General features: G+C 34.3%; 1 protein-coding gene across 1 annotated transcript in view; it reads left to right on the top strand.

Annotated features, from left to right (window-relative positions):
* LOC125037744 (serine/threonine-protein kinase RIO3-like) overlaps positions 1–12,500 on the top strand; it is a 14,290-nt gene that overhangs the window by 1,388 nt on the left and 402 nt on the right. The window contains exons 2-13 of the mRNA XM_047630940.1: positions 232–563; positions 688–875; positions 1,046–1,155; positions 1,765–1,944; positions 3,612–3,677; positions 3,792–3,937; positions 4,227–4,365; positions 4,799–5,002; positions 5,801–5,970; positions 6,279–6,384; positions 6,814–7,035; positions 11,384–12,500. The exon at positions 11,384–12,500 is cut by the window's right edge and continues 402 nt beyond it. Of these exons, the coding sequence (XP_047486896.1) occupies positions 337–563; positions 688–875; positions 1,046–1,155; positions 1,765–1,944; positions 3,612–3,677; positions 3,792–3,937; positions 4,227–4,365; positions 4,799–5,002; positions 5,801–5,970; positions 6,279–6,384; positions 6,814–7,035; positions 11,384–11,692 (2,067 nt within the window). The 5' untranslated portion in view covers positions 232–336 and the 3' untranslated portion in view covers positions 11,693–12,500. The remainder of the gene's footprint in view (positions 1–231; positions 564–687; positions 876–1,045; positions 1,156–1,764; positions 1,945–3,611; positions 3,678–3,791; positions 3,938–4,226; positions 4,366–4,798; positions 5,003–5,800; positions 5,971–6,278; positions 6,385–6,813; positions 7,036–11,383) is intronic.

Below are 12,500 nucleotides of genomic sequence, written 5' to 3'. Positions count from 1 at the left end.
TTCCATGTTGGTAACTCAAATACATGTGAAGGAATTAACAAGAAAAGTATTTTAAATATGTTGTTAGGAAAGTGGCCATATAGTGTTTATAAGTCTGAAATGACAGGTTTTTAAAAAAAATGTGTAAAACTCTAAAGTGAATGTGTTATTTTGTCTTTGCATCATATACTTGGATATTCAAATTATTTATTATCTGATCACTTATCATTTATTAAATTTTTTCTTTTATAGGTAAACAAAATTTAAGAGAGTATTCAGGATCAAGCAAAGAGAAGTCCAAATTTCAACAATCATCTTGAATTAAACTGGATAAGATAGATAGAAGACAACTCCAAAATGTCGTCAGCAGAACTGTTACAACCGGCTACAGACCATCAGCCAGTACCTAGTACCATGTCACAAGGCCATGTGGCAGCATGGGGAGGTGCTGGACTGGCTACAGACCCACCAGTGACCTCCAGTCCATGGGTGTCTTCACAGACAACACAGACCAAGGAACAAACCTCTCCTTCCTCCTTCCGTGATCTCATGTCAGAGGACCTTGCTCAGAACATCCAGGAGCAGTAAGTGGATTTCTAGAAATTGAATTAAATAAATAAAGTTCATTTTCTCCCCCAGTGTACTTGTATTTTAATTGAAATATTGAGTGTTGAAATGATGTTCTAAATATTTTTTCTTTGTGAACAGAGAGAATGAGATTTACTACAAAGCACTAATTGGTGGAGCAGCTGATGTAAACAACATCTTCAGCCTTGGCAAAGTAGAGGATACATCAGAAGATTTAATCTTAGCACAGGTACTGCAGTATGAGTATGATCGCGAGTATGACCAGCAATTGAATCGTGAAGAGAGGCACTACAATGGCAATTCTAAAGGTAGGTATTTGTTAGAAAAATCATGATTAGTTAATATTATGCAGATATGAGAGAAAAGTAAAGAGACTTGCAAAACAAAAGATATTGTTTTAATAGGAAAAAGGAAGATTTTATTACATATTTAACTGCATATCCTGTACTTGATCTCGTTTGTTATTTTTTCAATTCAGTTTCAGTATCATTCAACAAGTTTAAGATATGCCCAGATTGGTATGGGCCTGATAGTGATGATGAACCTCAGGAACTGGATGAAGACAACAGAGATTTTGACTCTTTTGAGGTAATTTTTCTGAGAAGATGGTGAACTCCATATTATATTTGCAAACCAGTAATAAGTATCTTGTATAATAAGTATTTTATATGGGTTAACATAATTTTATGTTATGATCATAAGATTATTATTAATTATTGCAGTGACTTTCAGGGAATTTACTGTTATCATTTATGAAATCTAGGAGTATTTGCCTTTATAAGTACATGTCATTATCCATTCTTAGCTTGATAGATATGTATTCTCCAACATCAAGTGAATGCCTCAGATGTAAATTTGAGCGGATTAAAAAATCCTTTGAGAAAGCTAAACAACAAAGTTGACAAAGAAAAGTATCATATCAAACAACATAGAAGACCTAAAATAGCACTAAATGAACAAATAAATGGTTTAATCATATTACTGACAAATACTAAACATTTGTAACTTATTCCACCCGATACATATAAACCTCAGGGATTTGGTGCTCAACCTACTGTTGCTGGTCTGGGCATATTGAGTACAGATTAATGTTTTTTAAGCTAGTAAATATAATTAATGTAAGATCTCGGTATGTAAATTTCTTGTCTAAAACTAATAACAGTATATGCACATACTGAGAATTTGTCTAATGCACAGGCACGTGAACGTGAAGATCCGGTCATTCCACCTTGTGGATATGTCAAGCATGGCAAGAACATTGTGACCAAGCATGACCTTGCAATCAGCGGTCGTAAAAATGCTGAGCGGATCATGAACCTCCCCCCTGGAATAAACACAGGAGATGGTGGAGGATTTGACATGCATCTGTCAAATAAGGTTTGTGTTTGTTTTTAGTTAGTGTATAGAGACTGCCTTTTGTTTTGTTAATGGATACAGTGATACAGGAGCCTCCCCTGCTAGTACATAGCCTCTCTTTAGTCAATACTTCTGCAGAGCCTTTTTGTAGTCCATGGGAACTGGTTACTGTGCTGGTCTAGATTAAACTGTAGAGAATCTTGGAGAAGTAGGGGGCCCTATAGATACAGAATCATTTCTCACTGGCATGTGGATATGCCCTTGTTTTGTAGCAACTCCTGACCACAAGACCCCTGGGATCAATAGGAGGCCATAGCTATCTCTAGTAGAATTTGGTCTTTGGTAGTTGATGTAACACCAGGCAATGAGTGTATAATGGTATTGCGACTGAAGTACAGCTTTGGCTTCATGTCTCATGTTGTTGTGTATATTCCTGCTGATTAATGTAATTATCTGGCAGAGAGTTGTTCTTGACAGGATATCTGCATTGTTCTGGGCAACTTCCATGTGATATAAGGTTATTATTAAGCTGGCTACAAGACCTCTATCAATCCCCATAGCTTGAGAAATGATAATTGAATAGTCTTTTCCTTTGGGACTTTGCAAGGTTCCAGTTATTGAGGATTTACTGGTGCCAGTGCTCCAATCTGCATTGCTGGACATGTTATCCTTCTAGCAGAAAGCTGCATTATGCTCAGTAGAGAGTTAGGTCATCTTAGATCCTGTTGGAGTGTGAGAACATTTGGCAGAGTATTTTGAGTTGCACCAGGTTGAATTTTCAACAGTAATCCTGTACCTGTAACTACCTCTCAGTGAGGGAGGTGATCTCAAAGCTGAAGAGTTTTAAAGGACTGGGTATTTATGGGATCCCTGTTAGAAGCTGGTGGTCAACCCATGGCTCTGTCTGCTGTTCTGGCAGAAATCTGGCAATCTGCTGATTGCTCTGAGACTGGGGCTGGCAGAATTCTCTTTTGTCAAGTTCACACAGACGACACCTTTGCACTTCTATTAATTTTAGATTGTTCTGCAGCCTACATTGACCTCAAGGTGTTTGACTTGGTGTATAATGAATCACAAAGGATCCTGAGCCTTAGATATCTTCATACTAGTCCTGAAATTGCTGTAAAGTGTGTACTGAAGCTTTTTTATTGTGAATTCAGGAGTGAGGCAGTGTTCTTGCATCTATGTTTTTTCAACACTTGCATGGACTGGATAAAGATAAAAAACACTAGGAACTTACAATGTCACTGACCTTGACCTTGCTGATAGTGTTGACATCTTATCTGAGTCTTTGGAGACCTGAGTAGCAGCCTAGAATGGACTTAGCAATGAGGACCAAGATCAAGTTACAGGACTTTGGAGGCTTGTCATGGGAGCCTGTTTAGTCAATACTTGCTTGTGGCAAGGAAAGCAAAGTAACATTGCTTTAAACATCTTGGTAGGATAGTGCATGACACTGGCTGCAAGATGAGGTGAACAGTAGATAGATTGCTTTGGTTCCCCCTTGTTGTTAGCAAAATTAAATGATTGATAGTTAAAACAAAAGGTAAAAAAGTTCCTATACTTAAATTTATGGCGATGTGAAGAATGTGAATGAAGGAATGTTTAAAGAAGTTAATGACTGAGTGATGCATCAAGTAAGTTGACTGTGAGAATTTTAATGTACTTTCTTATCTCTTTATTTCCAGGTTTATAACAAGCTACAGCGTGCTGCAAATAAAGAAAACAAAGGAAAGAACCGTGTTCACGATAAGGTAAAATGAGTTTTTCTTACCTTATGTGACTGTTAAAGATTACTGAAGAAATTTCTTCATAGAATATCTTTAAAGGTTTAAATAATATTTTCAATGTTATTTGTCTTTCTAAAGGTGGAAAAAGCCACAGCTGAGATGGCTCTGGATCCAAACACACGACTGTTGATTTTCAAATTGGTAAACAATGCTATTCTGGAATCCGTGAATGGTGTCATCAGTTCAGGCAAAGAAGCTGTTGTCATTCATGCAAAAGGAGGACAGTAAGTGACTTTGTACATTTATATTCTAAAATTTATTTTGAGTTTTAAGGAAAGAAATATTTATTTCAACACGACGTGGATTTGAGATATCACTAGTGGAATGTATTTTTTTTTTTTTTTTTTTTTTATAATATACTTCTTGAAGTTTAGGTTTTCAGTATTTAATTTAATACTTGCTTTTGATAATATAAATATTTTAACAGTTGCCTGCATGTTTTATTACATTTGTTTAATAATTCTTTAGACTATTAAGAAAAGTTGCTTTAATTACAACCTTTCTATTTTTCAGGATTGAAGATAAGGAAATTTCAGAAGAGTGTGCTGTGAAGGTTTTCAAGACAACCCTAACTGATTTCAAAACACGTGAGCGCTACATCCGTGAAGATTATCGCTTCAAAGACAGAATGTCCAAGAATAACACACAGAAGGTAGGATTTGTTGTATATGCTAATATGGGCTATCACTCTCTTTCCAGGATTTATGCTGAACAAACAAACGAAGAGAAGAATAGGGAAATACAACATAGCAAAAAAGTCCTTAGCCCATTTATGTTTTTTTTTTTTTTTTTTTTTTTTTTTTTTGTTCTTCCTTGCATTATCTTATTTACATGGTTCTCTTTATGTAATATTCTGAAAAAAAAAAAAAAAAAAACATTGATATTTATAGTTGTTATGGACAAAACAAAAATTTAAGTAGACTTGTTTTTCTTTATCATTGGCCTTATTGTTATTAATAGTATAGTATATATATTTATTTGATTAATTAATTGAATATATTTTGTTGTAATGTTTTATTCTATAGACTTTTATCAGTATGGTTCAACATATCAATAATATGCTGGAATTCCTATTTATTTTTCAGTCTATTCGTATGTGGGCTGAGAAAGAGTATCACAACCTGCGACGTCTGCAGCGTGCTGCCATACCTTCACCAGAGCCAATAATGATTAAGAAGCATGTCCTGGTGATGTCATTTATTGGCCGTAACCACCAGGCTGCACCTAAGCTGAAGGATGCTTATCTGTCATCTTGTGATCTTTCCATTGCATATGAGCAAGTGGTGGAGGTAAAAGTTCATTTACTTAGGCAGTGTGACTGACTATAATCATTAGGTTATTTAAGACTTTCATGAAAGCAACTTTTGCTTGATAGCATTATATCTTTATCTTTATCTTTATCTTTATCTTTATCTATATCTATATCTATATCTATATCTATATCTATATCTATATCTATATCTATATCTATATCTCTATCTCTATCTCTATCTCTATCTCTATCTCTATCTCTATCTCTATCTCTATCTCTATCTCTATCTCTATCTCTATCTCTATGTCTATGTCTATGTCTATGTCTATGTCTATGTCTATGTCTATGTCTATGTCTATGTCTATGTCTATGTCTATGTCTATGTCTATGTCTATGTCTATGTCTATGTCTATGTCTATGTCTATGTCTATGTCTGTCTCTGTCTGTCTCTGTCTGTCTCTGTCTGTCTCTGTCTCTCTATCTCTCTATCTCTCTATCTCTCTATCTCTCTATCTCTCTATCTCTCTATCTCTCTATCTCTCTATCTCTCTATCTCTCTATCTCTCTATCTCTCTATCTCTCTATCTCTCTATCTCTCTATCTCTCTATCTATCTCTCTATCTATCTCTCTCTCTCTCTCTCTCTCTATCTCTCTATCTCTCTATCTCTCTATCTCTCTATCTCTCTATCTCTCTATCTCTCTATCTCTCTATCTCTCTATCTCTCTATCTCTCTATCTCTCTATTTATATTTCACTTTGACTTTGAAGTTATGTAATCAGATTTAACAGCTGTTATTAACCATTTGTTTATTAATGCATTACTGTATTTTATAGGCAATGGTGAAGATGTTCCAAGGCTGCCACCTTGTTCATGCTGATTTGAGTGAATACAACATCTTGTGGCATGAAGGTCGTTGCTGGATCATTGATGTGGGTCAGGCTGTTGAACCATCACACCCAAATGCTCTACACTTCTTACACCGTGATTGTTCTAACATCATTAAGTAAGGGAAAATGCTTCTCTAAAAATGAGCTGGAATGAATAATGAATACTAGACATAAAATTTAGTGTGGAGTATAACCTTAAGCTATAGTATATGTTAGTCAAAGACTAAAATTCCTGAAGTAACTAGAAGTTTTATAATGTTACACTGTATTTTGAAGGGTATTCTTTCTTTTAAGTGTGCTTTTCTGTTTCTGACTGGATGTTTTTAAACAGTATATCTATTTATTCCTCCTGCTTATTCATTGAATTGTTTCTGATAGTTCTTAAGTTATGATATAGAGGTTAACTTAAATGTTTTGTCTTTAGGTTCTTCCAGTCTAGAGGGCTTCCACAGTTGCCAACTCCCCTTCAGCTGTTTGAGAAAGTGAGTGGCATTTCTCTCCCTGGGCCAGAGGATGAAGCTGCAAGGATGGTGAGTTAGGGTGACACATTGTCTAGTATTTAGAATAAGAACTGTATATGCATTTATACATGAATATATAGATTCTCTCCATTACACTCAGTACAATCTCAGTAAAAAATAAAACTGGCACCTCAACATGGATTCTGGAGTACTCCTCTTTTGAGGGAAATTAGTAAAGGGGTGTTGAAGGCAGCAAATTTGAATAAAAGCAATTTAAAAATATTGTATGTAAGATTGAAAATTGTCATATGATGAGAATAGAAAAGCGACTTGGTAAATTCGAGTCCACCAGAGTCCAGGGTGAGTTGCCAATTTTTCTTTTCCTGAGATTGGATGCATTCTAGTAATGGTGGTCAATATTGCTACGGCCATCGTCAGATTTTTAAAATTTTTGTTTGAATGCTGTCGTCATCAGTATTGATAATTAATTGATTGCAGATTCATGAATATGAAGCCCATCAAGAGATCTGGCGCCAGAGAATGAATTGCACAAACCGTAACTTTGAGTTCCTGTGGGAGGAAATCCAAGCAGAAGAGAAGCTCGAGAAAGAGAAGAACAAAATGAGTTATAGAGTTGAAGAGGAGGATGAAGATGAAGAAGAGAAGGAAAAGGAAGAGGAGGAAGAAAGCGACGATTTACTGGAAGAATTTGTTGTTATCGTACGTTGATTTTTAAATTTCTTTTTCCAGTTACTGTTTTTACCTTTTTCTTTTCCTTATTCTTATTCTTATGCTTATGCTTCTTCGTATTATACTAACAGCATGTATATAAGTTACCTTTGTATCCTTGTATATAACCTAAACTGTTGGAAAATCAGATTCTCATCACTTGTAGACTGTTATACCTGTGTTACTGTATTGCTGTGTTTGCAGCAGAAGCAAAGTAGTTTGTAGTTGTATGTGCTTATTTAGTGGTTTGCATCCTAACTTGTGTCTTAGTCTGTGCTTCCCATCAATTCTGCAAACTTTTGTAATCCTAATGACTACTGTGACTACTTTTGGTATATGCTTGTAGAAAAGCATGCATGCTATGATTATTAGTTTTGGCCAGGATTATGCTGTTTCTTTGCTTCCAAAGCTATGGAAGAAACAGCCAACACTGATGGGTGACGCTTGTAAGAAGTTGATATAGATATTTTAAGCTGACATTTGGATTTGTTGACAAATGTGCATTTCTGCTTATATGTAAGATTTTTTTTTTTTCCATTTATATTGTAACTGAAAATATTGCTGCATGAGATTTTTTTTTATCACTGAAATGTAATTGGAAAAAGATTCTTCAGAAGTACTATTAAAGTGAGTGTTTGCTAAGTTTACAAGAATATATTAGTAGATAAACCTTGATATAGGAAACTAAGCATCAGAAGTCAGTATTTGTGGAAAATTTATTGTTGCTTATATTGTAAAACTATGATGTGGGTGGGGGGGGGGGTCACAATGGTATTAGAAGAAATTATTACAGCCCCTTATTTTCCTTAACCAGTAACATGGTTGGGGTTATCCATTTTCTGCAGTAGTATTGCTATAATTTGTACCTCTAGGTATGAGTCATTCATAAATAGTGGATTGCACTAAATTAAGTAGGGTCAACAATAAATTAAAGTAAAAATAAGCTATCTGAAAGGCCTTTACATATAATGTATATCCTTACAGAAGGATTTTTTTTTTTTTTTCAGCACAAAATGTTAGTTTTTTTCCAATTTTAGCTATTTTAAATGTACATGATGCAGATTTGAACAATTTTATTAACTATACATATGCTAAAACTTTGGGATCAGTTACAGGCCATGCATTACACAAAGTACAAAACAAATATATTAGTAAATGAATAGAATAAATTGCAAATAAATAAAAAGGAAATTATTTAAAGAGTAATAGATTTTTTCAGGGTTCTGAGCCACCCAAAATTAGAATAATTTTGAGAAGACTTCTGAAATGTAGGAAATATGGGAATGACTAAACATAATCTGAGGCACCAAAGAGAAAATATTATATATTGCATAATAGATATTTCATTATAGGATTACAGTGAGTAGATATAGAATTTTTAAATGTAGATGAGTGAAGAACAGTTTTGTAAGGTTTGGGCTGTTTGAAAAAAAAAAGAAGGAACATGATTACAATATCTATAGCTTTTCCTTGTGATGGATAAACCTATGATGAATGAAAACAAACACGTTGTGGAAATGCATATTTAGTCTCTTCAACAATGAGAAGGTTTTATATTTATCATGAACGTTTTTCATATAAAGGGATATGGGAAAAGGGTGATTTTAGGTCATACTTAAGAATTCCAGGTGCTACCTGTTTTTTCATCAATATATGACCCCAGAACACTAAATCAACTAAAAAAAAGTTAATTTTGTTCAATTTTCACTAATTGCACCCCAAAAAAAAAAAAACCATGCGCATGCCCTAAATTATCCATTTTTTGCCAAAATATCTATTTCTAAAGACAAAGTCATGTTTGGTATCATTTTGAAAGAAAATTTAAGGAGATGTCAAAAATAATTACATTCATACATGTACTGCTACTTGTGAAGGGCAATTAGCCAGTTTTTTGTTGATCAGCAGACCATACTTTTATCATTTTGTGGCGTGATTCTTTTTTATTGAGTTTTAAATTTGCCACACTATCCTTGCACAAAAACATATGGTAATAGACACAATCATGTGTGTGATGCATCAAAGAAAATTCTTAATATGATGTGCATCTTGGCTGCTGCTGCTATTAAGCTGTAATGTGGCAGGGAATATGGATTTAGTGGAGGAGAAGACCAGTGCTACAGATCTCTCAAGCCTTGCACCAAAACAGTTAGTTTGACTCTCCACCAACAACCTAAGTGTGACTTGTCAATGATTGACAGATAGGCGAGAGTAGCAAAGAGCCAGAACAGGAGATTTAAAGCAAAGAATATCAGGAATAACATGATGCTTTACAAGACAAATAAGGAGCTTAAAATCACCAAAATGATGCGAAAAATAGCAATGATATTATCTAACCATGAAGACACTTGGATAGCCAATCAGAAAGAAAGATTACAACAAAGGCTACGGGAAAACTTACGAAGTGTGCAAAAGCGAAAGACTACACCAAGAAGTTGCTGAATAGCTGCAAGTCTTGGGGTGGACCTTGACCTCAGTTGATGAGCTACACAAAGTCTTGAAAGAAAAAACAAATGAGCAAGAACTCATAGTCAAAACAGAACACAGCTACTATGTTCATACCCATAAGACAGATAAAATTGCATGACCAGCTTTGTACAAGATTAATGGGATTACACATGAGGAAAATCTTATTAACTTGGCCATTTTGCTTGATGATGACACTGTTAGCCAATACGCAGTGGTTGAATTACCAACTAATGTTGATGTTATCTCTGCTCTTAATTCCACACAACATCAAAAAGAACAGGCCAAGGAAGCAATGTTTAAATTAAATGAGCTCTGTGTGGTGGTGTGGCAAAACTGTGATTCGAAATATGAGTAGTTCATTGCATATGTAAAGGATGTTGATGCTGATAAGTACACAGTTGATCACCTACGTCGTGCCACTAGCGGTTCTGACTGCAGGTGGAAGTATCCATACATTGAAGATGTCCAAGAAAATTGGACAATTGCAGTGTAGAAGGGCACTGGGATATTGCACCAGACAAAAGAAAGAGGCTATTTACATTAAGTAGCATCAAAGCAATTGACACTATATTTAAAAAAAAACATAGATTTTTGACTGGTATTATCAATATAATGAAGATTTTTGACCGGTATTATCAATATAATGACAAGTAATTCTGTTGTTTTCTGTCTACTTATTGACGATGATTCTTTTGAATTATTATATTCACAATCTTCTTGAAATTTGCCAAGAAACGATATATTGGAAGCTTATTTTGTCAAAATTTCCATTTTTACCCAACTTTTGCTCGGTTTTCCTGCTGAGTAGGTTTCCGGGGGTGCAATTCCTGAAAATTGAAAAGAATTCAAGATTTTGTCTTATTTCATCTTTCTGATATAGATTTCTACCCAAAAACATGGTAGCCACCTGTTTTTGAAAACTTGATCTTTTATCCCCTATCCCAATATATATGAATTAAATGCAGTGCATAACATTCATAAAATTTTATATACATTTGAATACATGAATATCATTTGTAAGTAGAAAATATCCAATTGATAATGTTATTTCCAATATAGATTGGTTAACAGATAGGCTGCCTTGGGAATATATACTTAAAAGCAAAACTGCATAAATTACGTGGTCTACACTATAAAACAAGAAATTTTCAGTTTCATTAATGGTGGACTGGAAAAAAGTTGTATTATATCCAATTATTTAGATATTTCTGTATCATTCTATGTCATTTGGAGATCTTATTTAGCCAGCTGATCATGTGTTCAGTTTTCGTTTAGCATAAAAGAACTTAAAAGAAGTACGTAGCTAATACAATTTTAAAAATTATTTCGGCTGATATTTTAAATTATTAACCTAAATATTAACTATTATTCTGTACTGTATATACTTGAATTCAGTGAGCCCACTCTTGCCTCTCAATATGGAGTTCATGATTTTCACCCTTGAACTGCATCTGGGAAACCATTTAGTCAGGCAAGGTCAGCACTGCCAAATCAATCCTGTCAGGGCATTGCCACAACCCCTGACGTAGAAGTCCTAGGCATGAAATGAGTGCTGTCTATATATGCTAGTATGTGTAGGAGGTTTGGGTGTATGTGTTATAGATATCTGTACAACTCCTACGTGGATAGCATGAAAAAAATTTTTTATTTGTATACAGATTAACTGATTAACCTAATAAAAACTATATGAAATAGCAGATGTGAGTTGATTACCTTTTTATATTCTATGTAACTTAAATGCTATTTTGTTGTAACAATATTTAGTAGAAGATGAGCTACAAATGCAAAGTGCAAAGTTTTTGTTGTTTCCTATTATTATTGTTAACCAACCTTTTGTTAGTTAATTTATTTATACCAATTTTTTTTTTTACAGGATGAGACAGGAGAAGAGCTGATACCACCAGCAAAAAGCGAGCCTAAGAAAAGCATCCTTAAGAAAGAGAAGAGCATTGGAGAAGACAGGACCTCAGAGATAGCAGAGAGGCTTGTGGGATGTTCCCTTGAAAGGGAGAAGCACCCCGACACGGCTGAGAGGTCGAATGAAAGCATCCCTTGCAGAGTGTCCTTCCTAGATGAAGAGTTCCCCAGTCTGAGTTCAGGGGCACAAGCAGGTTCCCCTGATAGTAAGACCAGCAGCAAACAGGGCAAGAAAAAGAAGGCCAAAAACAGGAAAATTAAGTAATCTCTACATTGAGTGTCAATCGAGAACCATACATATAATGATAATATATATTTTTTTTACAAAAGTTTTCTTTATGTGATGGCATTTCTTTCTAATTTATTTCAAGAGTGATTTGATTCTAATATATGTGTATATGCATATACATATGTATACATACACAGATGTACCTACATACTTATATGAAATTTTTGATAACTGAAGTTTTTCATTTTTTGGTGCCTGAGTTAGGCTTTTGAGATTTGGGAAATAACTATATGGTACAGTATTCTACAGCTCCGTATGAGTGGAAATTATTATAAGGTTTGTTAAATGTGAATTGTGTAATTATTGGTATTAGTTAACGGTTCTGTCTTTAGTTAAAGGATACAAAAGAAAGGTGTTCGTATTTTGCATAGTAAGAAACTTCTTGTTTTGTTTCTCTGTGTGAGTTGTCATTTGTTAAGGATGAAACCACTGATCTGTTTTTTTTGTTTACTTGAGGTTAGTGACAGTTGAATAAAGACAGTGATACTCCTACACTTTATGTAACTCTTATAGGAAAGACATGATGCGTAACAATTTGAACATACAAGGGGACACTTCAAGTAATTGGTAATGTGTATGGTTGTCACAGTTGGCATCAGAAAATGTTTCTAATAAGATATTCAAAGAAGTAAATCTTCTGTTGTGTCTCCAGGTCCTCTTTTTCAATGTAGCCATAATGTAGGTGAACAATGACTTACAAAAGTTTAACTCTTATGGTTGGTTGTCTACCATACTCAATAATGATAAAATGATAAAAATAACAAAAAGCTAAAACCCAAAAAAA

The sequence above is a fragment of the Penaeus chinensis genome, chromosome 24 (genome assembly GCF_019202785.1).
Source record: "Penaeus chinensis breed Huanghai No. 1 chromosome 24, ASM1920278v2, whole genome shotgun sequence".
Lineage (NCBI taxonomy): Eukaryota > Metazoa > Arthropoda > Malacostraca > Decapoda > Penaeidae > Penaeus > Penaeus chinensis.
The sequence above is the reverse complement of the archived record's forward strand: the minus strand, read 5'-3'. Positions and strand labels throughout refer to the sequence as shown.